The 27,356-nt window shown below is 34.4% G+C and overlaps 1 protein-coding gene across 1 annotated transcript; it reads right to left on the bottom strand.

Moving 5' to 3' along the window:
• Positions 1-17,071: 17,071 nt before the first annotated feature.
• LOC138337806 (uncharacterized) lies at positions 17,072-17,539 on the bottom strand. The gene has a single exon (XM_069288235.1). The coding sequence runs from the start codon at positions 17,537-17,539 to the stop codon at positions 17,072-17,074; it is 468 nt and encodes a 155-aa protein (XP_069144336.1).
• Between the last annotated feature and the right edge of the window lie 9,817 nt (positions 17,540-27,356).

Genomic DNA, 27,356 nt, shown 5'->3' with positions numbered 1-27,356 from the left:
CGGAAGGTGAGGACTTACCGAACTTGGAGAATGATAATCCAAGTTATCTTCAATGGCCCTTCTAAAACCTCAATGGCCAGAACCTACATACACTACTAGAAATTTGACTTACTGCAACGCGTATTTAGCAACAGTTATACCATCGTGCCAATAGCCTAATCTATTACAACGGTTATAACCATGGCCAAATATCCTTGAATCTAATAGAACAATTCTTAAAATAAATTGTTGCATAATCCCGATAGCGTCCCTATAGAGAAGGTATAGCAACAAGTTTTAAAACCGTTGCTATAGACAACTCTATGGCAACGGTTTTTTAGAAAAATAATTCTAATTTTTTAGCCCTAAATATTTTTCCCTCCTAAAAAAATATATTTCCCTCCAATATAATTAGTCCCTCCTAAAAAAATAATTCTGATTTATTAACTTTTTAGAAAATGTAAAGAAAAAGAATGAAATTGTTAAGAAACCCTTATTTTTCAGAAATTTCATCAAAGCAATGTGAGAGAGGACTTTTTGTGGGTGAAGCTGCATGTGAAAGGAATTTCTGAAGATTTTGGTGATAAAAACGAAATTTGTTGGTGAAGCTGTTGGTGAAGCTTGTTGGTGAAGCTCGTTGGTGAAGCTCGTTGGTGAAGCTTGTTGGTGAAACTGTTGGTGAAGCTCGTTGGTGAAGAGCTGTCGGTGAAGTTGTTGGTGAAGCTCGTAGGCGAAGCTGTTGCTGAAGCTCATTGTTGAAGCTCGATTGTGAAGCTGTTGCTGAAGCTCGTTGGGGAAAACAACCAGCTCGTTCTTTTTGGTGATGTTTTTGAGGTTCGACTACGAATTCATCTTAAAGGTTAATAATGTTTAAGTTTTCTATGCTAGTTCATGATTTCTAAGTCCCCATTGAATTAATTTTGAAAAATATTAAAGAATAATATATGGGTTAGTCTTAAACCTATGTTATTTGATCCAATATAGTTTGTGTATAAACTTCCCCTGTTTGATTCTGTGATATATAAGAGAGTCAAAATCTAGTGCTCCAAGTTTGTGGATCTGTAAGTATTTCTTTCTGCATATTTTTTTGTTCCGGCTGAATTCTTCCTTAATATTCCCCATTTGATGTGAATGTGGACAAAAATTACTCCCAAATTACTTCCTACTGGTATTTGTTTCACTTTTTGTTGACTGATATAGCTTAAGCTAGTTCGTTTTTGAAAAACTCTCTTATCCTTTGACTGACTACAAACTTTGATGTAAATATTGTAGTTGTTTGACCCTGTGTTCTCTCATCTATTTTTTGGTATTCATATTGCTAATCTCAACTTGTTTCGGATTAAGGCTTAGTTATCTTCAATTTTGTTTTTGATTATTAAGAGATGTTTAAGCTTGAGTATCACTGTCGTTTTACTTTAAAATACATTCGGATTCTGATATTGTCTATGTCTTTTTCTTGTTCGATTGAATGTTATTTTCCCTTATGAGTCACTGCCAGCATAAACTGTGACACATAATGCCCTATTTATTCGTTAAAGTTAATGACATTGTGTGGATTTGTGCATTTTGCGATATTGTTTTGATCATTCACGAAGCACAAATTGATTTGCTTTGTATGATTTAATTCTCACTTTACATGTTCGTTGTGTTTTATTTGGATGCAGTGTCTATAATTTAAACTGGCTATAATTGTGTTAGTCTTAGGAATTTGTGTGTCATTAACAGAAATGTGTGGAACTTGAATTTGTTTTTCATGTTTTTAACTTCTTGCACAATTCATATTATATTGACAGTGAATGTACATTTTATTAAAAAGAGACCTCTTTAACATGTCTTTAAGCATTCCTTCTCTTCCAAAGTTTCCATGTAACTATGGCTTGTATGAGCTTCATGATATGCTGCAATTTGTGGGCTTCTCTTGTTTTTTTGCAACTTGAATGGCCTGCAATAACTCCTTGCTGATATTACTGCGAAGTTCTTATTCAAACTGAGAGCTCAAACAGTCTTCTCTTTCAATCCATTCCCTAAATCTGCCTACAGAGTCTCTTTCTCTTCTCCACCATTTGGTTTACTTAGCTAGACGATATTTGTTTGATTCAACAGTGTAATATAGAAAGAATATAGTCCTTGTCTTTGTGCTTCATAAAATATTGTATCCATTGTTTGAAGTGTGACTATATCAGTGTATATTTTCAGTGCAACTTCCTTTTTAATTGTTGCAAAATCAATAGTTAATCGTCAAGGACCCTGTAACAGTGTACTCTCTCCTCTTTTGTTTAAGGAATATAGTTCAAGTGTGAGATGAATTTGACCTCGCCTCCAGGGAAATCGAGGACCTGGGAATCATTATGAATACTTTGCATTGGATTTAACATTGTTTGAGCTTTGGTTGAGTCAAAAAGAAAATAAGCAAAGTAGGGTTGATATAAACCAAGAATTCGAAATGGGGTTCTTATATTTGATGATATTTGTATGTTGATGATAAACGGAAGATAAAAATTCAATCTTGGGTTTCAAATAAATCAATTTTCTTGATTTTAGTAACAATAGAGTCATTGTGCCACTGTTTTTTTTTTTTGTATGTGTGATTAAAAAAAAGATTTTTTTAATGGAGTTTTCTAAGCTAAGCTACTTATCTTGGACTTGTATCTCTTATATTTTTTCCTCTCTTTGGCATGGTTTCCTACTAATATTGTGTGATTATGTTATTTATAGGCTTGGCTGAAACAAACCCAAAGGTAACACTTGAGGATTTTTGAAGTAGTTCATTTGGAACCCGAGAAGGCTGATTGGTAAGAAATTGAAAGTAATAGAAATTTTCTGCTATATGGTAATTTTTAGATTGACCAGCTAACTCCCTTGTGTTTTTTTATAAAGAGAATATGAGTTGTAGTTTGTTTGAACTACTTTTTCCATGTGAATACTCTATTATTATTTTACAAATATATGAACTATTTTGCTAGAATCAAAACTAATGTATTGACAGTTATTTTGTTTGCTTGTTGCAGTCTATTTCTATAATGTATGTTATTTACTCTAATCAAGGTCTGTCCTTATTGCTTTGAAATGTGTTTGTGTGTGCCTTTAGTCATTCATTTGTATAAAGTTTATTAAATGGTTGAAGCTGCTAATAACTTAACTTGTCAATATTTTTTGGTTCTACTATTAGTGTTATAAATGTTTGTTGTTGAATTGATGTGAAGGTTTGAGATTCAATTAATTTAAAAGTTGACAATATTTGTTTGATTCAACAGCGTAACATAGAAAGAATATAGTCCTTGTCTTTGTGCTCCATAAAATATTGTATCCATTATTTGAAGTTTGACTATATCAGCGTATATTTTCAGTGCAACTTCCTTTTCAATTGCTGCAAAATCAATAGTTATTGAGTAACCATCATCGTTAAGGACCCTGTAACAGTGTACTCTCTCCTCTTTTGTTTAAGAAATACAGTTCAAGTGTGAGATGAATTTGACCTCGCCTCCAGGGAAATCGAGGACCTGGGAATCATTATGAATACTTTGCATTGGATTTAACATTGTTTGAGCTTTGGTTGAGTCAAAAAGAAAATAAGCAAAGTGGGGTTGATTTAAACCAAGAATTCAAAATGGGGTTCTTATATTTGGTGATATTTGTATGATGATGATAAACAAAAGATAAAAATTCAATCTTGGGTTTCAAATAAATCAATTTTATTGATTTTAGTAACAATAGAGTCATTGTGCCGCTGTTTTTTTTTTTTTGTATGTGTGATTAAAAAAAAGGATTTTTTTGATGGAGTTTTCTAAGCTAAGCTACTTATCTTGGACTTGTATCTCTTATATTTTTTCCTCTCTTTGGCTTGGTTTCCTACTAATATTGTGTGATTATGTTATTTATTGGCTTGGCTGAAACAGACCCAAAGGTAACACTTGAGGATTTTTGAAGTAGTTCGTTTGGAACCCGAGAAGGCTGATTGGTAAGAAATTGAAAGTAATAGAAATTTTCTGCTATATGGTAGTTGTTAGATTGACCAGCTAACTCCCTTGTGTTTTTTTATAAAGAGCATATGAGTTGTTATAGTTTGTTTGAACTACTTTTTCCATGTGAATACTCTGTTATTATTTTACAAATACATGAACTGTTTTGCTAGAATCAAAACTAATGTATTGATAGTTATTTTGTTTGCTTGTTGCAGTCTGTTGCTATAATGTATGTTATTTACTCTAATCCAGGTCTGTCCTTATTGCTTTGAAATGTGTTTGCGTGTGCCTTTAGTCATTCATTTGTATAAAGTTTATTAAATGGTGGAAGCTGCTAATAACTTAACTTGTCAATATTTTTTGGTTCTATTAGTGTTGTAAATGTTTGTTGTTGAATTGATGTGAAGGTTTGAGATTCGATTAATCTAAAAGTTTGAGTTGTTAAGTTCTTTCGATATTATTTTTACGCATGAATTTATTGGCTTTAATGTTTTGCACATGTCATGTAGGATAAATATTCAATGGATTTTGGAGATAAAAGTTGGAAGAATCTTTGAAGATCCACCAATGAATATATTCATGGAGTTGATGATTTTCTTGATAAAGCATTTGAACGAGCTTCCAAGGAAATGAAATATTGTGTCCTTGTAAGAAGTGCTTTAATCAGAATTGGCATTGCCGAAATATGGTAGAGGATCATTTGATTTGCCATGGATTTGTTCATAGATACACCAAATGGATTTTTCATGGTGAAGGATTTTCCTCAAGAAATACGCCACATCCAACCGATGAAGAAGAAACTTCTAACATGCATGACGACATTGATAGATTACTTCATGATACTTTTAGAAATATTGTAGATGATCAGAGAGATGAAGGAGTGAGGGAGAGTCCACATGAATATGCAAAGAGATTTTTTAAATTAGTGGAGGAAGGGAAAGAAGAGTTGTATCCAGGGTGTAAGAATTTTTCTAAGTTGAGTTTTACCATCCGGCTATACTTGTTTAAATGAATTCACAAGTTGACTGATGTGGCCTTTTCAGATTTGTTGGACTTGATAAGAGAGGCATTTCCATTTGCTCATATACCTGACTCGTTTTACAAGGCAAAAAAGGTCATAAAAGATTTGGGTCTTCATTATGAGAAAATACATGCTTGCACTAATGAATGCATATTATTTTGGAATGACAATGCAAAGTTAGATAATTGCTATGTATGTGGAGCTTCAAGATGGAAGAATGTTCAGAATGACTTAAATAATAAGGTTACGAAAATCCCAGTGAAGGTTTTAAGGTACTTTCTTTTAAAGCTTAGGCTTCAGAGGATATTCATGTGTTCTGAAACATCTGTAGCTATGAAATGGCATGATACTGAACGACTTAACGATGGAAATTTAAGACATCCTGCAGATGGTGAAGCTTGGAAGGATTTTGATTCATTGCATCCTAAATTTGCTAATGATGCTCGTAATGTTAGATTGGGTTTTAATTATATTTCTTTTATTTTCTTATAGCTGGAGATGTTTCCATTCCAAATAAAAGAGGTACAACGCAAATGCATGATGTTCATGCCCGAAAAGAACGTACGTTGATCATACTGAATTGTCAAAATCAACCTGTTGGTCCTATCGATGATGTTGTCATAGAGCTAAGTAGCTTCCTAGGAACATTGGCTAGAAATGCGACTCTTTGCCCATTTGATATATTGGATTGGAGGAGCATGGACACTAAAAGGATTTGTGGGATTATACAAAGGTTTGTAGTTTACAATAATAAATTATTTGTAAAAGTATTTTACTTCTATTGGCTAATTGAATGACACAAAATTATAGGGGAAATATATTATACCTGAAGCTGCGTACCATTGGGCTATGGTAACAATTCGAGATGCTTGGAGAAGACATAGAAGTGATTTGAAGCTTTATTATTACGATCCATATGAAAATGATGCAGTTCGAATGGCAAAAAAGCCTGGTCATATTCCAGAATGTCAATTTAGAGAGCTACTCAAATATTGGAATTCTAAAAAATTCAAGGTAAAAATGTAGTTCAAAATATCAATTTTTTTTAATAAGTAGCATTTGTATTATAGCTCTTGATTTTCGCTCCCTTCCCAGCTTCTTCCCACCTAGTGACCCCCAACACTTTAAAGCTGTTAGAAAAAATAGTACCTCCCTTCCCAGCTTCTACGCTTCCTCTTGACTCTGTTTTCTCATAGGTGTCTTTTTAATCATCAAGTGGATCATTATCATGCCCAAACTTAAAGCCATTAGAGCAACATTTTGGCCTGTATCTGTAATTCAGACCTTACTAGAAAGACCCATAAGGAGCAGCAAGTGTAAATATCTCCACTTAAGTTTGATAAATGTCAATGTCAATTGCAATGAAATATGATTCATTTCTATATATAATTCATACCTCTAGCATTATTATGGTTTGTACGTATACGGACCAGTCTGCATAACCTTCTCTCTGACTGCTAAAAAAGTAAATCAAATCATATAGTAACCATCTGAATAGTATAGGTACTAAAGCATATGGATACAGTGCCAATACTGACTGCTATGACATAATTGTCCATAGTGTGATATCGGTGTTGCTGACATAATAGTATTGATTCTGCTTACCTGAGGCTTGGTTGTACTTTGGTGTTTAAAGTAGTGTGATAATAGTATATATTCTGCTTTATTTTTTCTTTTACTCTCTTCTGTATTGTAATATTTTGCAGCTTCATTTATTGTGATAGTCACATGAATTTTACAAGACACCTTAAAACTATATAATGACTAATATTGATAGATTGTTATAAAGGAAAAATGGACTGTTATTAAGGAAATGCAGACTAATATTGACCTCGTCTAGTACACTATATAACACTAATATACCTTCGATTAACATTACTGATTCATTTCTTTGCAGAAAATGTCTGAAACAAATGCAAAGAATCGAAAAAAACTGATGAATCCACACACTGATGGCAAAAAAAAGTTTCACTTTAGTTCGTAATAAGCTGGTGAGTTCTCTGATATATTATTTTTTTAATGAAATTTTCTTTTGGATCTCTTCCAATGTGAGTTTAGTTTTTATATATATTTCAATTCGACTAGGAGAAAGATAATGAGACAGTATCATCTAAGGTTCTCTTTGTGGTTACAAGAACAAGAAAACCTGGGCGATCGTACAAGGCCTCAAATGAAGATACTACTAGTAAAATTATATGTGCCTGTCTATTTTAATTTTTTTTGTTTAGATCAATTATTTATTTCATAAGATTGTATTTGTTGGATATACTTTGGTAGGCTGAAATGGAGCAAATTGAAAAACAAATAAGCATAAATGGTGAGTATGTTGATGCATTTTCAAGCGTCATGGGTCCTGAACATCCGGGACGTCTAAGACTATATGGCGCAGGAGTTACAAAGACTACTTTGAAAAAAAAAGTTGGCAATTGGGAATCAACTTTAAGTGCAACAACTGATGGAATGCAGCAAATGCAAGAGAGGATGCAGAAAATGGAGAAACAAATGGAGGAACAAAAGAAAATTGTGCGACAAGAAGTTATAGCAGATGTTATTGCACAACTTAAGCATGTGGGATTAATTGATGCTAACGTATTGGCAGCATTGTCGAGTCCTTCACCAAGAGAATCTACTTCTGTTCAAGGGGCTAAACAAGGTTGGTGTCGCTAATTCTATGTTTTGATTGGTATTTGTTGTTGCTACTTGCTATAGGATTAGAATGTAATAGTATGCTATGGATCTAAGGAAATTGGGGAAAAGTTAGGCAGAGGATCAGTAAATGCCTGATTCATGAGTTTAATGTCTGAGTTGCTGCTTGTTCTCTGATAGTTTAATGTTTGAGTTGCTGCTTGTAGTCTGGTTCATGAGTTTTCTGGTGCTGCTTGTAGCCTAGTAGAGGACTAGTGCCTCCTCTTATGGCGTAATATAGCTCGTGCTGACTTAGAGGGGAAAATATTAGCTCAACACATTGTTAGAAGTAGTATTAACATGATGATTATTCTAACATTCGTAGAATATCTATATATGACTATTATATAGAGTTTACAGATAGTAACATAGATTAGACATTCTTAGTGCTAAATTCAGAGGATACGTCCACATGGAAGTGAAAACGAAGCCTTTTCAGACAGTGATTGGATTTCATGAACAGTATTCTTTATTTCTTCCTTGTCCCTAACAAGTCCACATAATTGGCATGTGAATCCTTTATTACCTACAAAAAAAAAGAAGTCCTTAGAAAACCAGATCAAGATCAATCTTGCAGGTTTAAGATGAGGTTCGAGAAAGAGATCATATACCAGAGTCACGAAGCAGGAAACCAGTGCATCTCTTGTCCTTGCATCTATAACCCTCCAGAACTGCACTTTCTTGGATATCATCATTTTGTCCCTTACAGTAGGTTATAAGTTTGTGAGCAGAGAAATCTTATTACTGAGCACTAGTTAGACTACACAATGGACATACCAACTTGATGCAGCGAATGCAAGTGCAGGAGAAAAGGTACTATTCTTTAAGAGCCTTTTGACGAGTTGCAGTGGTTCCACCCATTTCTATATAACTTATTGATACCTTTTGGAAGCCAATCAACGTAGTAGCTAATTACTGCATGTAGTCTGGTTTCTTGTTTATGTTAATTAAACATGTCTCTTGTAGCATGATAGTGTTGTTTCTACTGCTTGTAGTCTAGACTCTTGTTTCTGCTGCTGGTATATCTTGTTTCTGCAGCTGCTCTCTTGTTTTTGTTGCTGGTCTATCTTGTTTCTGCAGCTGCTCTCTTGTTTCTGCTGCTGCTCTCTTGTTTCTGCTGCTGGTTTCTTGTAGCATTATATATAGTGTTGAATCCTAGCTTCACGATTATGTTTAGTCAAGCCAACGTAGTAGCTAATTACTGCATGTAGTCTGGTCTCTTGTTTCTGGTGCTGCTTGTAGAAGTTTGAATGCGCGCAGCTAGCAGTTGAATGTTATTGGCATGTACTTGATTTCCAAGTTTTAGGGTTGAACAATTCTAAAAGCTAATGCCTGGTTGTAACTACATGTATACTTGTTAATTTCCAAGATTTGAGGTTTCCTAAATTATTTATATTTTTTTCTGATTGTATGTAGGTGATGAAATCGAAGAAGGCAATGAAAGCAATAGTGAAGACTTGACATAGGAGCTGAAGTATATATTGATGTAAACTTTATTGATGTTCTAGAAATCATATATTTTTGAAGATTGAAAATCTATGGCATGTGTTTCACCTCTTTTGAATGCTATAAAATGATTTGTATATTTTGCTTTAATTGATATCAGAATCACGGATCTTGAATTCTAATTAAGGTAATGAACATTTATTCTCGTTAACGATTTATGTGTATTTTTATGTTATAAAATTTATTCTCATAAATGATTTAGTATATAGCAGGTATATATAGCTTACTAATATTGCATTAGAATTATTGCAAATAGCAGGTAATAACCGTTGCAATAGGCATTAAGCAACAATTCTACAATTGTTTAAAAGTGTTGCAATATCCTTATAACAACCGTCGCAATTGAGTGAAATGGTGTGTTGAATCGAAAAAAAACTGTAGCCATAGACTTAACAGAACTGATGCATAAACCTCTATTACGACGGTTAAAAACTGTACCAATACGTACATAACCGTTGGCAATTAATTCAAATGATAACCGTGGCAATAGGTCAACGTACAGCTACGGTTATATGAGCTGTCGCACAGAACCGTAGTAACTGCTCTATTGCTACGCGATCTGTTGTAGCGGTTGGTGTAACTGTAGCCTTAGACCTATGGCTACGGTAGTAACGTCAATTGCAACGATAGGTGAACCGTGGCAGTAGACCAAATTTCTAGTAGTGATAATTGTAGAGACATAGAAATATGGGTTAGTATGCCACTTGTACTAAGGATGGAAACATGCACATAAAACATTTGAAATTATGCTAAAAAGGGATATTAGTTCAAAACCATGTCATGTTACTTTGAAAAGCCTTATGCACAATCAAGAACACATATAAGTCAATAATTACATATTCCTTAAGACAAGATCATATATAACACAAAACCAACATCATCAAGTATAATCAAGTCAACATGTATCATAGCATATTTGAGTACATCATCAATACAACTCTAACATCATGTTATAACAACAAAGCATGTATAAGAGTTCATAATATTCAAACATATACATGACTCTTAGTCACAACCCATCATCAAGTCCACAAGTTCAATGACTATGTAAAGCTCCATTACCTTAATCAATCAAGTAAACCAAACAAGAGATCATAAGCAATGTCTAGACTCACATAACATAGAATTAAGAATAACCATCATCATAACATAGCAATATAGACCAATAGCATGTTCATAAATGAAAATAACATCATATAGGATCATCAACATGTAAAGTGCACTTATGTATAACATTTACTTTATATAATATAAGAACAACTTCCTAGGATTTCCCTCAAGGCCAACTAGTGCAATGTATTTGTAGAGTCTTATACTGCTATCTAGACTAAGTCAAACCTCTTAAGTCATCCTAGTTACTTTTCACATGATTACTTCATTTTACAATCGGAAAAATTTGCCTTAACCGACACAGACCACATGATCTAAATGTGGAATCCAGTGTCGTGAAACTCTACACTGAAAGAAGGTGAACTAGTTGCGAAGGTAGTACCAAAATATGAACATAACATTCTAGGTAGATCCACTAGCTAGTATTCCTATGGGGCAAACATAGTTCAAGAACTAGGAGATATGCTTGGGACCCTCTTATGCACATTACACTATAGTCTCCAATCACACGAGTAAAATAGTTAACCTACCTTCCCACCTTGGGAAGGGACACTCCCCACTACTAGGTGCTAAGCTAGAGATCCTTTTTGAAATGTATTTAAGCCTTTATTAATCATCATAACTTACAATAGGTCATAGGAGACAAACCCCTTCTATATTCATAACATTAGCTATTTGAGAATTGCATGAGAATGTCCTTAAAACTCAACCCTTAATATGTGATATCAACACATTATCACCATCATGTAATAATAATGCACATAAGCAATTCATAACCAACCTTATATCATTTCCTCTTATATATAATATCACACCTTCACATAATCAAGACATTTCAGTTACATCATCATACCAACACCTATTCAATATAATCACAAGGCATGCTTCATTTGAACTTCATCACCAAGTAAAAACCATAACAATTGAAGTAAAGGTTCAAGATCACAAAATCTTACCAATTCTATTTCAACAAGCAATCATCATTGGTCTTACCCTCAAAAAATTCAATATCATCCATCAATATGTGTAATAACATCATTCAATAGTAGTGAACACAAGAATTAACTCAATTGCATCAATACTAATCAATTCAACATGAGTTCATAACCTAGGGTTAGGGAATTTGAGTCAATTCATGATCTATTCCACAAACTAGGTCAATTTATCAAGAAGTATGATAATTCAACAACTATAAATCATAATTTAGTCATAATTATCAAAATAAACCATAAAAAATACAATTTAGAAGATCAAATTCGCATTCGGAAAAACTCATATGAATTTATCTTTTTGAAAATCAATTTGGAAGAACCCTTTGGGGAAAGGAATCCCAAAGGTGAAAGGTTTCCATACCTATTTAATCTTTGAATATTGATGGTGAAAAGTATCCTCCTTGATACCCTAGAACCCTTAGACCTTGGTCTTCTATGTAGTTTCCTTGGGAGAAAGAAAGTAGAGAGAAGGAAGAGCAATTTGTGTTTTGGAAATTGTGGTGTTAAGTTGGGTTTAGGCTTAGGGTAGTTTATGTAGTTAATTAACTAACCTAATTAAACCACCCCCTAATCCCTAATTAAACCCCCTTAACTAACTAGGTTAGTTAAATGACCCTCTTAAAAGCTTGACAGAAAGTGCAAGCCTGACCTACGAGACCCCGACGTACGGGTCGTATGTCAGCCGACGACCTCACCCCCAATCGTCCTGCACAACCGTCGTTTTAGTCAGAGAGTTGTGTTTTTGGCCAGTTCCTGGAATTTTCTAAATTTCCATCGACGGAGGCAATCGATGTCCCGTTGCCTGCAGGTCATAGGTAGACATTGCCTCAAGACAACTTTTTGACCAAAATGGAAAGGGTCATACTCAAGGACCCTTTGGGTGGTCCTTGGGGATTCTTACCTGGATGTTTTGACCCTAAACATATTCTAATATATATATTTGACACCTTCCCATCAAATTTCACCTAATTCCGACTCTTAAAACCTTGTAGAATAGGCTAAGGCACAATAACACCTCTTTGACTAGTCTTCGGACGTTTCTTGACGTCTTGACTCCAAAACGTCCTAAATGACTCATAAACATTATTTATGACCTTAAAACAGTGTTACAACTCTTATACACTCATGTGAGGTTCTAGATTAGGTCTTGGACTTTCGGAGTGTTACACTAGTAACACTTTCACATTTTTGATTTACCATTCTTTATTCAATATTACCATTATTCATTAACACATTATACAATGAACCCAACAGAATACAAGAGTGTGCTTCTAACAACTCCTTACTTTTAGAAGACTTATTTTTTAATAAAATATTTTTTCAATTACTTTTATAGAATAATTATTTGTATTTGACAATTGAAAAGATAACTATTTTCAAGTAGTTGATAAACATATTACTATTATTATCTCTAGTCAATGTTTTTTAAAAAGTATTTTGAAGTGTAAAATTACTAAAAAAAGGGATTATATCCAAGTTCATTTCGCAACTACATAGACAATTTGAAGTATTTTGTGGAACACTTTGATCGTGTTTTCGATTTCGATTTAGTTAAAATATAAAAACATAAATTTTGATATATATTGAAATTTTTAATCAATTGAAATATAATTAAACCAAATCAATAATACTGGATATGCAGAGAAGGGAGGTTGCGAAAAAGGTAAAGATGGTTAAAAAAAAAAAGAGTATAAAGATAGTAAAAAAATAGAGTATAAAGTAAATATCAAAAGATTTAGGGAAGAAGATTGAATTCCTTCTCTAGTATTCATATATAATGTTTCAATAATTACGCAAGAAACCAAGAGATGTCTTGTCATCTGTGTCAGTAATATACTCCTATGATAAGAAAACCCCATCAAAAGTTCTCACAACATGAACACCAAAAAACTAATTAAGAGAGCCAAGATTTTTGATAGAGAAGTTGTAACAAACCGAAATCCTCGCTATATTAATAAGAGGACTTAAACACAATTACAATCTTACGATCCTAGTTGAAATAATCAAACTATCAACTTACAATGAAAATATAGAAATAACAAGTAATTAACGATAGAAGAAGATTGAAGATGAGAAGTAGACTCAAAGAAAGGAGTTGAGAGGACTAGAAATTTTTCTCAACAATTTGCATAATCCCTAATTCACATATCACTACCCTTTTTGGTGGAACCATTTCATGCCAACTACTCAACCCGAATCCCAAATTAACTTGGCCCTATTGCTCATTCTAGGTCCCAAAAGCTCTTGTCTGCCCAATAACTACTTGTGTGACCTTGGTGTCCACATCAGGCTGAACTTCATTCATAACAATACTCTCGTCCTCAATAAGAACCTTGTTCAAAAGGTTCGAGTAATGAAATCCCACAACAAAAGACAGTTATAAGCTAGATGTAGCTACTGAAACTTCCATAAGTACAAAGGCCATTGGTCGGCAGGTCCAAATGGATATCAAGAAGAATTCAGTAGTCCTGTATGCACTAATAACACTAGTGAGTGTATTGTTCTTCATATAAACTTCAAGAATGGGCAAGAATGATATGTACTTTTCTGGTACAAGTACATATATAATTGCACAATATGAAGCAGCTTTAACTTGACCAATTTGATGCAATACCACTAATCCAACTTTAAATACTAGAGAACAAACGTCAAATCAAGCGTCTTAACTTTGGAGAGTGGTTTGAAGGATTGATATGAACTCTTCTACTGAAGTACTTGATGATGATATATTGACAGTGTTCCTCTTAAAGGGCAGAAGAGAAGTTGCGCATGCTTTCCAGTGAGTAGCCTTGGCCAGAAAGTTGTATTATAAGTGATCTCCTGCAACATATCTTTAGTTGATTGATAATGGTGAATAAGTCTCGCAAATGCATAGGTGTTATTTCAGTTATACATGTCGATACCATGAACGAAATAACCCAACTTCCATAACCCATCACCACACTCCCAACGTCAAACCATGAAACGTTCCTGCCAAAAATAATTGCAGGCCACCCCAAATGATAAAATAAATCAGATAAGCACAATTCATCTCTCTCCAAAGAAATATGTTATTTTTCCATGGATTACAACACCTACTATTCCACTAATGGTGCATCTTGACTCCAACATAACGTACCCATCCACTAATAGGCCAAATTATGTATTGGTACTATTAGAGAAGGTAAAAAGTGTTAGAACAAATGAACAAGAGTAATAAAAATTACAAGGAATACAAAATAAAACTTGTTTGGCTTAGAGGCACGTTAATACGTTTCTTGAAAATGGTTGGAGTCTCTCCCACGAGCAATCGGAATAATAAATAACAACTCTATCTTCGGGATTCAACTAAGCCACAAAACAAGTAGCATTCAAAAATGTTGCTCTTCTATTCTTGAATTGGTGATTTCACCCTTTGATCAATGTCTCACAAGTGTTTCAAGGGAAAGTACTTTTGTTTGAAAAATGCTTCTCTTTTTCAATCAAAGGAAAATCAACTTATAGGATAACAAGTTTTGCAAGAAAATGATTTTTAATTAATAGAATTTATTAGGTTCATGAATTGGAAACAAAAAATTTGTCTTTCAAAAACCCAAAACGTAGAACTAAAAAAAATTTATTGCAAAAGTTTATACCAAAGAATTAAAATAAATGAATGTTACAACTCACGTTCATGTATTTGTTATTTCAAAACTGATAAATTTGTTTCAAAATTAATTGAAACACTAACTCTTATAATCCCCCACTTGTTTCAAGAAATTTTATATTTAAAAAATCCAAAAAATATTTTGAGACATTAATCTAGCAATATGCATCAATAATGGTGTCTTTTGAACTTTAACCATTAGCTAGTGAAGGTTTTTCTAAATCATTGAATACTTAGTGAACAAATCTTGAACTAAGTGCATCATTGAATGAAGTTAGAAAAATACTCCACGCATATCACTATCTTCAAGAAACGTATTAACGTGCCTCTAAGCCAAGCAAGTTTTATTTTGTATTCCTTGTAATTTCTATCATTCTTGTTCATTTGTTCTAACAATTTGAAGATAGTTGGAGTCTCTCCCACGAGCAATCGGAAGAATAAATAACAACTCTTCGGGATTCAACTAAGCCACAAAACAAGTAGCATTCAAGAATGTTGCTCTTCTATTCTTGAATTGGTGATTTCACCCTTTGATCAATGTCTCACAAGTGTTTTCAAGGGAAAGTACTTTTGTTTGAAAAATGCTTCTCTTTTTCAATCAAAGGAAAATCAATTTATAGGATAAAAAGTTTTGCAAGAAAAAGATTTTTAATTAATAGAATTTATTAGGTTCATGAATTGGAAACAAAAAAATTGTCTTTCAAAAACCCATAACGTAGAATTAAAAAAAACTTATTGCAAAAGTTTATACCAAAGAATTAAAATAAAGAATGTTACAACTCACATTCATGTATTTGTTATTTCAAAACGGATGAATTTGTTTCAAAATTAAGTGAAACACTAACTCTTACAATCCCCCACTTGTTTCAAGAAATTTTATCTTTTAAAAAATCTAAAAAATATTTTGAGACATTAATCTAGCAACATGCATCAATAATGGTGTCTTTTGGACTTGAACCATTAGCTAGTGAAGGTTTTTCTAAATCATTGACTACTTAGTGAACAAATCTTGAACTAAGTGCATCATTGAATGAAGTTAGAAAAATACTCCACGCATATCACTATGTTCCTATGAAAATCGAAATCCTTTGACACCTTACGGCCATGTGTCCTGAATCTTTTTTTTTAGCCAAGTGCTTTAAATTTTTTCCTGTTAAAATCTTATTGAAGCGGCCTCCACTTCGCACTTAGTGCGGTGAATTCATCAAGAGTAACTTTGTATACTCCGACCAAATAGTCTATGAACTTTATTAAGAGAAATTAATCTCATCCTCCTTTACACAAAGTATCGGTAAATCTATCAAGAGTATTCCTACACGCTCCAATCGAAATCGATTTATAGACTTATGGTTGAATAAGTAATACATGTCTTCTTATTTGATTTCCAAGTGATCGCTACTCCAGCCAAAGTGAAAATCCAAGCATTAATAGATTTAGATTCATTCATATCAGAATTCCAAGTAGTATCACTATAACCTTCAAGAACAATGGGAAATGTAGAGTTAACCATTTCAATGAGAGTTCTATTTTTTCTTTCTGCTACACCATTTTGTTGTGGTGTATAAGACATAGTCAATTGTTTCTCAATGCCTTCTTTTTCACAAAAATAAAATTTGATTTTAAATATTCTCCACCTCTATCAGATCTAATTGATTTAATCTTCAAACTCAATTTAATTTCAACTTCTGCTTTATAAGTTTTAAAAGTCTCAAATGCCTCATCTTTTGTTTTAATGGAAAGACATATGTAGACCTTGAGTAATCGTCAATGAAAGTCATAAAATATCTCTTTCCATGACGTGATAAACAATCTATCTCACAAATATCAGTGTGGATTAATTCCAAAAGTGTGGATATCCTTTCAACAGACTTAAAAGGTTTCTTTGTTATTTTACATTTACTACAAGTAATACACTTAGCAACATCACCCTTTCCACAGTCTTTAATTAATCCATTTTTAATCATAAGTTGAATGGATCTAAAATTCACATGACCAAGACGTTCATGCCATAAATCCAAAGACTCCACAATATAAGCAGAAATATTTTCATTTTCAATATTGAGTTTAAACATGCCATTTGTAGCATAACCTTTTCCAATAAACATGCCTTGTTTAGACAAAAAAAATTATCTGCCTCAAAAATCATTTTAAAACCATGCTTCGAATGAAGCCTACCTGACACCAAGTTCTTTCAAATATCAGGAACATGCAATACGTCTATCAATGTGACAATCTTTCCGTAAGTGAATTTTAGTTCAACAGTTCCCTTTACCACAACCTTAGCACAGGATGAGTTTCCCATATGCAAAACTTTATCGCCCCCCACTAATTCATATGTCATGAAAGAATTTTGATTACCTGATATATGACGAGTTGCACCAGTGTCTATCCACCATTCCACTTGATCTCCCGCTACAAATGCTTCTGTGACCATTGCCACCAGTTCATTTTTTGTATTGTTATTTGCCTTTTCTTTCTTCTTTTCATCTTTAAGAATTTTACAATCACGTGCATAATGACCAATTTTATGACAGTGATAACATTCAATCGACTTAGAATTAGAATTAGTATGCTTGAAATTTTTACTCTTCTTTGCCTTCAAAAATTTATTATTGGCAGGTTCCTTCTTGATCTTTTCTTCAACAACACGAGCTTTCATGATGGGCTCCCTCAAGATGTTATTGTCGCGGTATCGTGTCTCTTGTTCAATTTGCAAGTGTTGCAATAATTGTTCAAGAGTCAAATCTTCCTTCTTGTGTAGAGTTTGCTTTTGTACTCTTTCCAATATGGAGGAAGTTTTGAGACAGTCGCACCAACATGAATGTTTTCATCAAGATCAACTCCAGTTATAACAATTTTATTAGCTATAAGTTGAAATTCTTGTACTTGTTTAGTGATTGACTTGTCATCAACCATTTTGAACTCCATATAATTTGAAACAAGAAATTTCTTTGAACTCGCCTCTTCTGCTAAATGAATAGCTTTAAGAGTATCCCAAATCTCCTTAGCAAATTTACACATAATATAATATTGATCATGATATTTATTGGACATTCCTCCAAGAATATAATTCTTGCATAAGTAATCATCATCTTGCCATTTGGCAATTTGTTCTTTAATTAAAGTAGCCTCGTCCGTTGATACCTCAGAACTAGGAGACTCAGGACAAGGTTTCTCAAGAACATATGCTAACTTTAATCGTCTTAAAAAGAATTCCATCTTTCCACGCCATCTAGAAAAGTCTTTGCCATCAAATATTTCAAAATTAGGATTAGACAAAGATGGAACACTGTTCGTTATTGATGTGGATGACATAGAGACAACTATCTACATATTGTTAGAACAAATGAACGAGAATGATAAAAATTACAAGGAATACAAAATAAAACTTGATTGGTTTAGAGGCACGTTAATAAGTTTCTTAAAGATACTTGGAGTCTCTTCCACGAGCAATCGGAAGAATAAATAACAACTCTATCTTCGGGATTCTACTAAGCCACAACAAGTAGCATTCAAGAATGTTGCTCTTTTATTCTTGAATTGGTGATTTCACCCTTTGATCAATGTCTCACAAGTGTTTTCAAGGGAAAGTACTTTTGTTTGAAAAATACTTCTCTTTTTCAATCAAAGGAAAATCAATTTATAGGATAAAAAGTTTTGCAAGAAAAAGATTTTTAATTAATAGAATTTATTAGGTTCATGAATTGGAAACAAAAAATTTGGCTTTCAAAAACCCATAACATAGAATTAAAAAAAAACTTATTGCAAAAGTTTATACCAAAGAATTAAAATAAATGAATGTTACAACTCACATTCATGTATTTGTCATTTCAAAACGGATGAATTTGTTTCAAAATTAATTGAAACACTAACTCTTACAAAAAGAAACTCACCAGTTGATCTTGCGATGTTTCTGTTAAATGTGTTGCAATTTGAGCCCGTCTGTGTTCAAAAATGACACAGAGAATAACAATCAACTCGTCTTCCTCCAATGAGAAAATTTGTGTTTTAAGACCAAGCTACAAGTGATTTATCCATCGAAAATTGCTATTCCTTTCACAGCATTGCAGACCATCTAGTTTAAGGACTTTACTCCAAAGCTCAATTTCTAGAAAAGCGATAACATTCTCATCTTTGTCTGATCACTCAGTGGTCAATTTAAATACAGTATCCATGTAAGGTTCAAGCAACTAATAATATGTCGATGTCAATAGTAAAAAGCAAAGCTTTGTATTTCGCTGTCCTATTGACTTATGCAGAGGTCGCATATAAGACTTCTCACTAACCTTTGTTTGACCCTTGCTGATCATAACTATATTAATAGTCCTCCATGGTAGAGCCCAACAACTAACAAGGTCTTTCCGGTCTTCCGTTGGTACTAATGTAGAGGTAGTCGTAGTTGAGTGCAAGTCATCACGAGAAGATTGTGATCCTTCCTTTTGTGAATCAACATTATCACCTTCAATTGTTGTCAGTGATATTCCATTAATCTCTGAGTCAACCATTTTATTTTCAATTATTTCCACAGTGTAGGAATTCATATGCAAATTTTGACCGGGATCCCAAACCTGAGTTGTGCAATTATCATATGAAATGAAGCAAAACTTGTCACCAGATCCCAACAACTGTAATGTGTCCTTGTACATTGTATCTGTATGAGTTGTGGAATTAGCATATGAAAACTTAGGAAGATACATGTCATCAGATCTTTCAAAATTCAATTTCCTGTTTACTAAAGCTATGATCCCCATACATCGCACTAATGTACCTCTTTGACATATCTCTTTGGAAACATTCATCGAGCAGTTGGACATGCTGCGTTCAGGGCCTGGTGAGTCATCATCAAGAATTTCAATTGGAGGCTCGGGTTGAACCTCTTCGACTATATTGGGGCAGCAACTTGAGTGGCTGAATATCTTCCAAATCAGCTAAAATTCTGGAGGCCGAAGAAGCTTCCTGTACTTCTTTGGTGAAAACTCTGGTAGAGATGATAGATCTAGAGAGAGAAAGAGAAAACCCAGTATTTTGTGGTAACACTCCGTGAGTAAACTTCCACGGCGATGAGGTATATTTATATTAATAAATCAGAGTATTTTTTGTTACAGAGAATAAATAGAGAATAAATAGGAAAACCTAAAATAGAGAATAAATAGGAAAGCCTAAAATAAAGAATAAATAGGAAAACCTAAAATTAATCATGCTCCATTACCTAACAATTCTCCAACTTGGAGACTGACTCAGTCATCCAAAAAATACATTCTCAAAAAAAATCTCTTCATCATCAACATCTTTACCGCACCGCAACATCTGTAGCAACAACTACAGAAGATCAACCGAGGTTTTACATAACCTCAGTTTCCCAACATCAACACATTTAGTCAACATGTCTGCCGGGTTCTTTGCACCCTCTATCTTCTCCAAGCACATATCACCATCCACCACTGCCCTGCGAGTGAAATGGTATCGCATTCTGATGTGTTTTGTCTTCGAATGATAAACTGGATTTTTCACCAACTGTATGGCACTCTGGCTATCTGAGTAAAGAATCTTCTCGCTCTGCTTCTTGCCCAATTCCTCAAGATAATCTACCAGCCATATCATCTCTTTCCCAGCTTCAGCTATTGCCACATACTCAGCTTCAGTAAATGAAAGAGAAACACACTTTTGAAGCCTGGACATCCAACTCACTGTTGTTCCACCTAATGTGTAAATGTACCCGGATGTTCTCTTGCTCGAGTCAACATCCCCACCAAGATCAGCATCCATAAAACCCTGTACCTTGCCTTTGCCAAAATAAAGTGAAGTACTGGATGTGCCTCTCAGATATCTCAGAAGCCACTTCACAGCTTCCCAATGCTCTTTTCCAGGGTTCGCCATGTACCTGCTAACAACTCCCACTGCATGTGTTATATCAGGTCTAGTGCAGACCATAGCATACATCAAACTACCAACTGCTAAAGCATATGGAACAAGTATCATGTGATCACGCTCCTCGACAGTCTTGGGTGAATGCTCCTTTGACAATTTAAAGTGATTTACCAATGGAGTAGTCCTGGGTTTAGCATCATTAACCCTGAATCTGCTCAGCACCTTCTCAATGTACAGCTCCTGATATAGATTTAAAGTGCCAGCTGATCTATCCCGAGAAATCTTCATCCCCAAAATCTGCTTTGGTGGACCCAAATCTTTCGTCTAAAATGTTGCAGACAACCTTGTCTTCAGATTGTTAATCTCCCTCATACTAGATCCTGCAATCAACATATCATCAACACACAAGAGTAGAAAGACATATGAATCAGTGCATTTCTTGAAGTAACAACAAGGATCCTTTTCAGCTTTGCAGAATCCATTATTGGTCATGAAGGAGTCAAACTTCTTGTACCACTGCCTTGGTTCTTGCTTTAGTCCATACAAGCTCCTGGTGAGCTTGCACACCATGTGTTCCTTGCCTGGAACCACAAATCCTTCCGGCTGCTGCATATAGATCTCTTTGTCCAGATCTCCATGTAAAAATGCTGTTTTTACATCCATTTGCTCTAGATGCAAATTCTGATGCAACAACACTCAACAGAATTCGAATAGAGCTTAACTTCACAACAGGAGAGAATATTTCAGCATAATCAATACCTTTCCTTTGTGAATATCTTTTAACCACTAAACGAGCTTTAAACCTTCTTTTACCATCTGGTTCGGTCTTGATTCTGAACACCCACTTGTTCAGCAAAGATCTCTTCCCTGCAGGTAGCTCAGTCAACACCCATGTATCGTTCTTCTCAAGTGACCTCATCTCATCATCCATGGCTTGCTCCCACTTGATCAAATTCTCCACCTGTAGGGCCACATCAAAAGATTCTGGTTCACCCTCATCAGTCAGTAATAGATAGTGTAATGAAGGTGAATACATATGTGGTGCCCTGATGGATCTGGATGATCTCCTTAACACCTGCTCAGGTGTAACTTAGCTCCACTTCAGATTCTTCAGTAGGAGTTTGTTGAGTATCTGCTTCCACATCTCTAGGGTTACTCTTCTCCAACTCAACCTCAACTGCCACTTGCTTTGTAATCTTTAGAACCTTATGCTCTCTGTCGTTGTACAGGACAGACTCATCAAATGTCACGTCACAATGTCTCAAGATCTTTCTGTTCTTGTCATCCCAAAATCTGTAACGAAACAAATCAGAACCATATCCTATGAAGTAACACTTCACAGCCTTGACGTCAAGCTTGTCTATCTTTTCTGGATCAACATGAACATAAGCAGTGCAACCAAAAGTCCTCAAGTGTGAGTACTTGAGTTCTTTTCCTATCCACACCTCCTCTAGAATCTTGAACCCTAAAGGAATTGATGGTCCCCTGCTGATCAAGTATGCAGTTGTGCTCACAGCATCCGCCCAAAGTGTTTTGGGCAGCCCACAGTGTATCCTCATACTCCTTGCACACTCATTCAATGTTCATTTCATCCTCTCAGCAATTCCATTTTGCCTTGCCTTACCAGGAACTGTTCACATCAATTTGATTCCCTCAGCTGCACAGAATGTCTTGAACTCTGATTTGTCATACTCTCCTCCATTGTCAGACCTTAGACATTTGACTTTCAAACCGGTCAGATTCTCAACTTAAACTTTCCACTTATTGAAAGTTGCAAACACATCTGGCATATTCTTTAAGAAGTAAACCCATACCTTCCTGCTGAAATCATCAATGAAGGTAACATAAAATCTGGATCCTCCAAGTGATGATACTGGAGATGGTCCCCAAACATCTGTATGAACCATTTCCAACCGCACTTTCTTTGGCTCTCTAGGAGTCTTTGTGAAGCTTACTCTTTTTTGTTTGCCCATAACACAGCTCTCGCAAAGACCCATATCAATAGACTTCAGACCCTCTGATGCTCCTTTTGCAACCAGCATCTTCATTCCTTTAGTACTCATGTGTCCAAGTCTGTTGTGACACAGACATGAACCGGAAGCACCTTAAGCAACAGCGGCCATGTTTATACACCCATGTAGTGGTGTACAAGGTTCCAGATTTGGTGCCACGAGCTACTACCATAGCACCTTTCACGATCTTCCACGAACCTTTCCCAAACTCTGCTGCATATCCCGTGCTATCCAACTGACCAACAGAGATCAGATTTTTCTTGATGCCAGGAATATATCTTACATCCTCCAATGTCCACTAGTTTCGCGAGGTGGTCTTTATGCAAACATCCCCCTTTCTTTCAATCTCTAAGGCTTTATTGTCAACAAGATATACTTTTTCAAAATTTCCAGATTTGAAGTTTTGGAACAACTCCTTGCTTGGAGACGAATGGAAAGATGCACCTGAATCCAAAATTCGTGATTCAACCGGGCTGTTCACACTAAGGATTAGAGCATCCCCAATGTCCTCAGCTGAATTTACAGAATCATTGTCATCTCCAAATTTATGATTCTGTTTCTTCTTTGGCTTTGTACAGTTCGTCCGAAAGTGACCTTTTTCTCCACAGTTCCAACAAGTCACGTTTGATCTGTTCAGTGATTTTCCCCGATTCTTTGATTTTGATCGACCATGTTGATTTTGGCCTTTTTATCTTACTTCTCCCCCTTCGATCAACGCTGAGAGCACTGGCCGATGAATCTCCCACTTCTCGTTTGCGAATACTTTCGCTAAGAACAACATCACGAATTTCATCAAACTTCAGTTTCTCAGATCCACGGAACTGCTAATCGCAACAACAACAGTATCCCAAGACTCGAGCAGAGATGACATCAAAATCAACACCTTTATTTCATCTTCGAAATTAATATCCACAGAATTGAGTTGACTCACAATCATATTGAACTCATTTATATGATCTGAAACGGATCAAGTTTCAGACATCTGTAAATTGAACAATCTACGCATCAAATATACCTTGTTCATAGCCGATGGTTTTTCATACATGTTTGACAGTGCCTTCAATAGACCGGACATAGTATTCTCCTTCACGATGTTGAACGCCACGTTTCTTGACAAAGTCAACCGGATCAACCCTAGAGCCCGGCGATCCTTGAGTTTCAACTTCTCCTCCGTCATGGATTCCGGCTTCACCCCGGTCAACGGTTCGTGAAGATCTTTCTGGTACAAATAATCTTCGATCTGCATCTTCCAGAAATTGAAATCGAATCCATCAAACTTCTCGATTCCAAGCTTCGAACTATCCATCTTTTTTGATCGTGTTGAATCTCCTTAGCTCTGATACCAGTTGTTAGGATCAAATTCACGCACACACATCAGATGAATGAAAAACACAAGAACTTTAAAGAGAAAGAGATGAGAGATCTAGAGAGAGAAAGAGAAAATCCAATATTTCGTGGTAACACCCCGTGAGTAAACTTCCACAGCGATAAGGTATATTTATATTAATAAATCAGAGTAATTTTTGTTACAGAGAATAAATAGAGAATGAATAGGAAAACCTAAAATAGAGAATAAATAGGAAAGCCTAAAATTGAGAATAAATAGGAAAACCTAAAATTAATCATGCTCCACTACCTAACAGTGCCAAACAACTATGGATGACTCTCAACATTATCAACACAACTGAATTTTCTTCGGCCAAAGGAGGAGAAATCTCTCTGCTTAGGACTGTAGCAGTACTAATCCAAACATCTTCTACTAGAACCTGTGGAGAACATTTATCCTCCATCTTCCGCAGCAAAACAAGAATTCTAGTAGGTTGAGCATCCACCTCAAGAGACTTTGCATCTGTTCGTTTCGAAAAATGCAGGGCTATTCAAATCAAAAAATTGTTTGTTGCGAAACATCCAACGGAACCACTCAAGGGCCTCACCATCAAGATAGAAGGAAGGAAGAGGCAATCAGTGTTCCTCAGAGAAGTCTAGATAAGTAAAGTACCGCTCTGCCTTGTAAATCCATTCCTCTGGATCAGCGTTGCCACTAAATCGATCTAAAACTACCACTTCCATTAGAGTGCCCTCAATGAAAGTATGAATGTAACAAATCGAAATCCTCGCATTAATAAGAGCACTAAAATACGATTACAATCTTACGATTCTAGTTGTAATAATTAAACTACTTACAATGAAAATATAGAAATAACAAGTAATTAAAAATAAAACAAGATTGAAGATGAGAAGTAGACTCAAAATAAGGGGATGAGTGGACTAGACATATTTTTCAAGAATTTGCATAATCCCTAATTCACATACCACTACCCTTTTTGATAGAACCATTTCATGCCAGCTACTCAACCCGAATCCCAAATTAACTTGGTCCTATTGTTATTCTAGGTCCAATAGCTCTTGTCAGCACAATAACTACTTGTGTGACCTTGAGGTCCACATCAGGCTGAATTTCGTTCATAAAAAAAGTGTTACCCGAATCTCAAAAACAAACTGATTGAGAACATTTTAATTACTCAAAGTAACAATCAAGTCATCAACATAAATGATTAAGAGAATAGTGATATCAAACTGACTGTAAATGAAAAGACAATGATCATTATGAGAAACTTGAAAACTCAAGATTAGAAGATAGCTATGTATTTTTGAATACCAAGCTTGTGGTGCCTAATTAAGACCATAAATTATCTTCGTGAGTTTGCAGACATATGTAGGACTTGTGTGGTAAAAAAATCTTTCAATCGATCCAGATAAAACTTTTTCATTTTATAAACATGCAAGAAGGTATTGTTGATACCTAATTGACACAAAGTTTAATTTCTTCTGACAATTATAGTTAAAATAACTCGATATGTAGTTGTTAAGCAATTAAAAGGTCTCAGTATAATCAATGTCTGATCAGGAAGTAATTCTTGAGAAATGAGATGTGCTTTATATTTTTGTAATGGCCCATTGAAATTGAGCTATACTAAAGAATTTCATTTAGCATTGCAATAGATAGAACAAGCTTCTACGTACCTTGTTTATATAAAGCTTGAATTTCTTCTTCCATGACTGCTTTATAACAAGGTATGACATGATTTTTGCATCAGTTTGTGATTGTTATTGTTTGCTCTGGTGATCATAGGATGAGTGTTTCCTAATAAGTCGTTATTATGATTGAAAAAATAATAATGTGAGCGAGAAATTAAGTAGGATATCATATCTACAATCTGGAATGATGATCTAAATAGCTCATTTGATAAGCCACTGAAGTTGTTAGAAAAAGGATGATCTGGTAGTAGGAGAAGAAAAAAATAGGTGGGTTTAGTAAGTATGGGAAAATAAAATGAGAACTTCACTGGTTAACAGTAGCACTACAAAACCTAACATCATTAAGTTGAATGGTTCTAAAGAGGAACGCATTGTCTGTAATGACCCATTTCTATCGTTTTAATTAGTAGAGCTTTTTATTTCATAAAATACTTTTGGATAGTATCTAAATATGTATTTTGAACTATTCGTAACAGTATTTATGAATTTAGTTAGATAGTTTTAATAATTAATTTAGTGGGTGGTTAAATAGATAACATTAAAATTAATAGTGGGTCACTTTCATCATTGTTATAATTAGTCATATAATAATTAGGATAAAAAATAATCTATAGAAGAAAAGAAAAGAACGGAAGAGGAGAAAACACAGATGTGTGAACATAGAAGAATGTGAGCAACTTAGACTTCATGTAAATCATCCGCCAAAATTTCGTATTAGTGTGAATTATGATACTATCTTTAGGGGTGTTCACTGTTGCATAAAAATCAAACCAAATTGATAAAATAAAACCAATTTTATTTGGGTTTGGATTGATTTGGTTTTAGATTTTTGAAAACCAATAGTATTTGATTTGGTTATGATTTTATTCAAAAAAATTAAAGAAAAAACGAATCAAATCGGTGAATTATATACATATATTTTATTAATATACATACTTAATATTTGTATGAACAATTTTAAAAATATTATATATGTTTTCATTGTAATTTCTTTATAATTACTTATTGAAAACAAAAATCCCAAGGTGATAACATATATATTATTGATTTCATGTATAAGAGTGTCTATGACAATTCTTTGTGGGACTGAAAATGTTAATGTCTCTTTTTTTAAAACCAATATAGTGAATTTTAAAGCCTTAATTTGTAACGACCCTCAAAATGAAATAGGATAAATTAGAGTTTCATGTGAGTTTCTTGAGTTAATAACTTGTTAAAATAATGAAGAATAGCTTTTGAAGTCAGTGTTTAAGATTTTTAAAGTCAAACGTCATGGGATGACCAAGACGTTCAAAAACTAGTCTTTTATGTGTTGGTGTGTCTTAGTATGTTGTTCATTATTTATGTGTTGTTTGGTGCGAATCCCAAGGACCAACCTAATGGTCCTTGAGGAGGACCCAAGCTTTGGCCAAGAGGCTGCCAAGGAAGCGTGCAGGCAACACCCTTTTTGGAGGTGCATCCGCAACGCACGCCCAACACATAGAGGCAAAAAGTTTCCTCTGCATCGTGGGCTTGTTACAAACCTTTCTACCTCAAATTAATTTTAAGAAACAAAAT

Source organism: Solanum lycopersicum, chromosome 8, assembly GCF_036512215.1.
Source record: "Solanum lycopersicum chromosome 8, SLM_r2.1".
Classification (NCBI taxonomy): domain Eukaryota; kingdom Viridiplantae; phylum Streptophyta; class Magnoliopsida; order Solanales; family Solanaceae; genus Solanum; species Solanum lycopersicum.
The sequence above is the reverse complement of the archived record's forward strand: the minus strand, read 5'-3'. Positions and strand labels throughout refer to the sequence as shown.

Bases quoted from the DNA above. Each gene is read 5' to 3' on its own strand.
- LOC138337806 (XM_069288235.1), bottom strand. From the start codon at position 17,539: ATGAAAGCTCGTGTTGTTGAAGAAAAGATCAAGAAGGAACCTGCCAAT.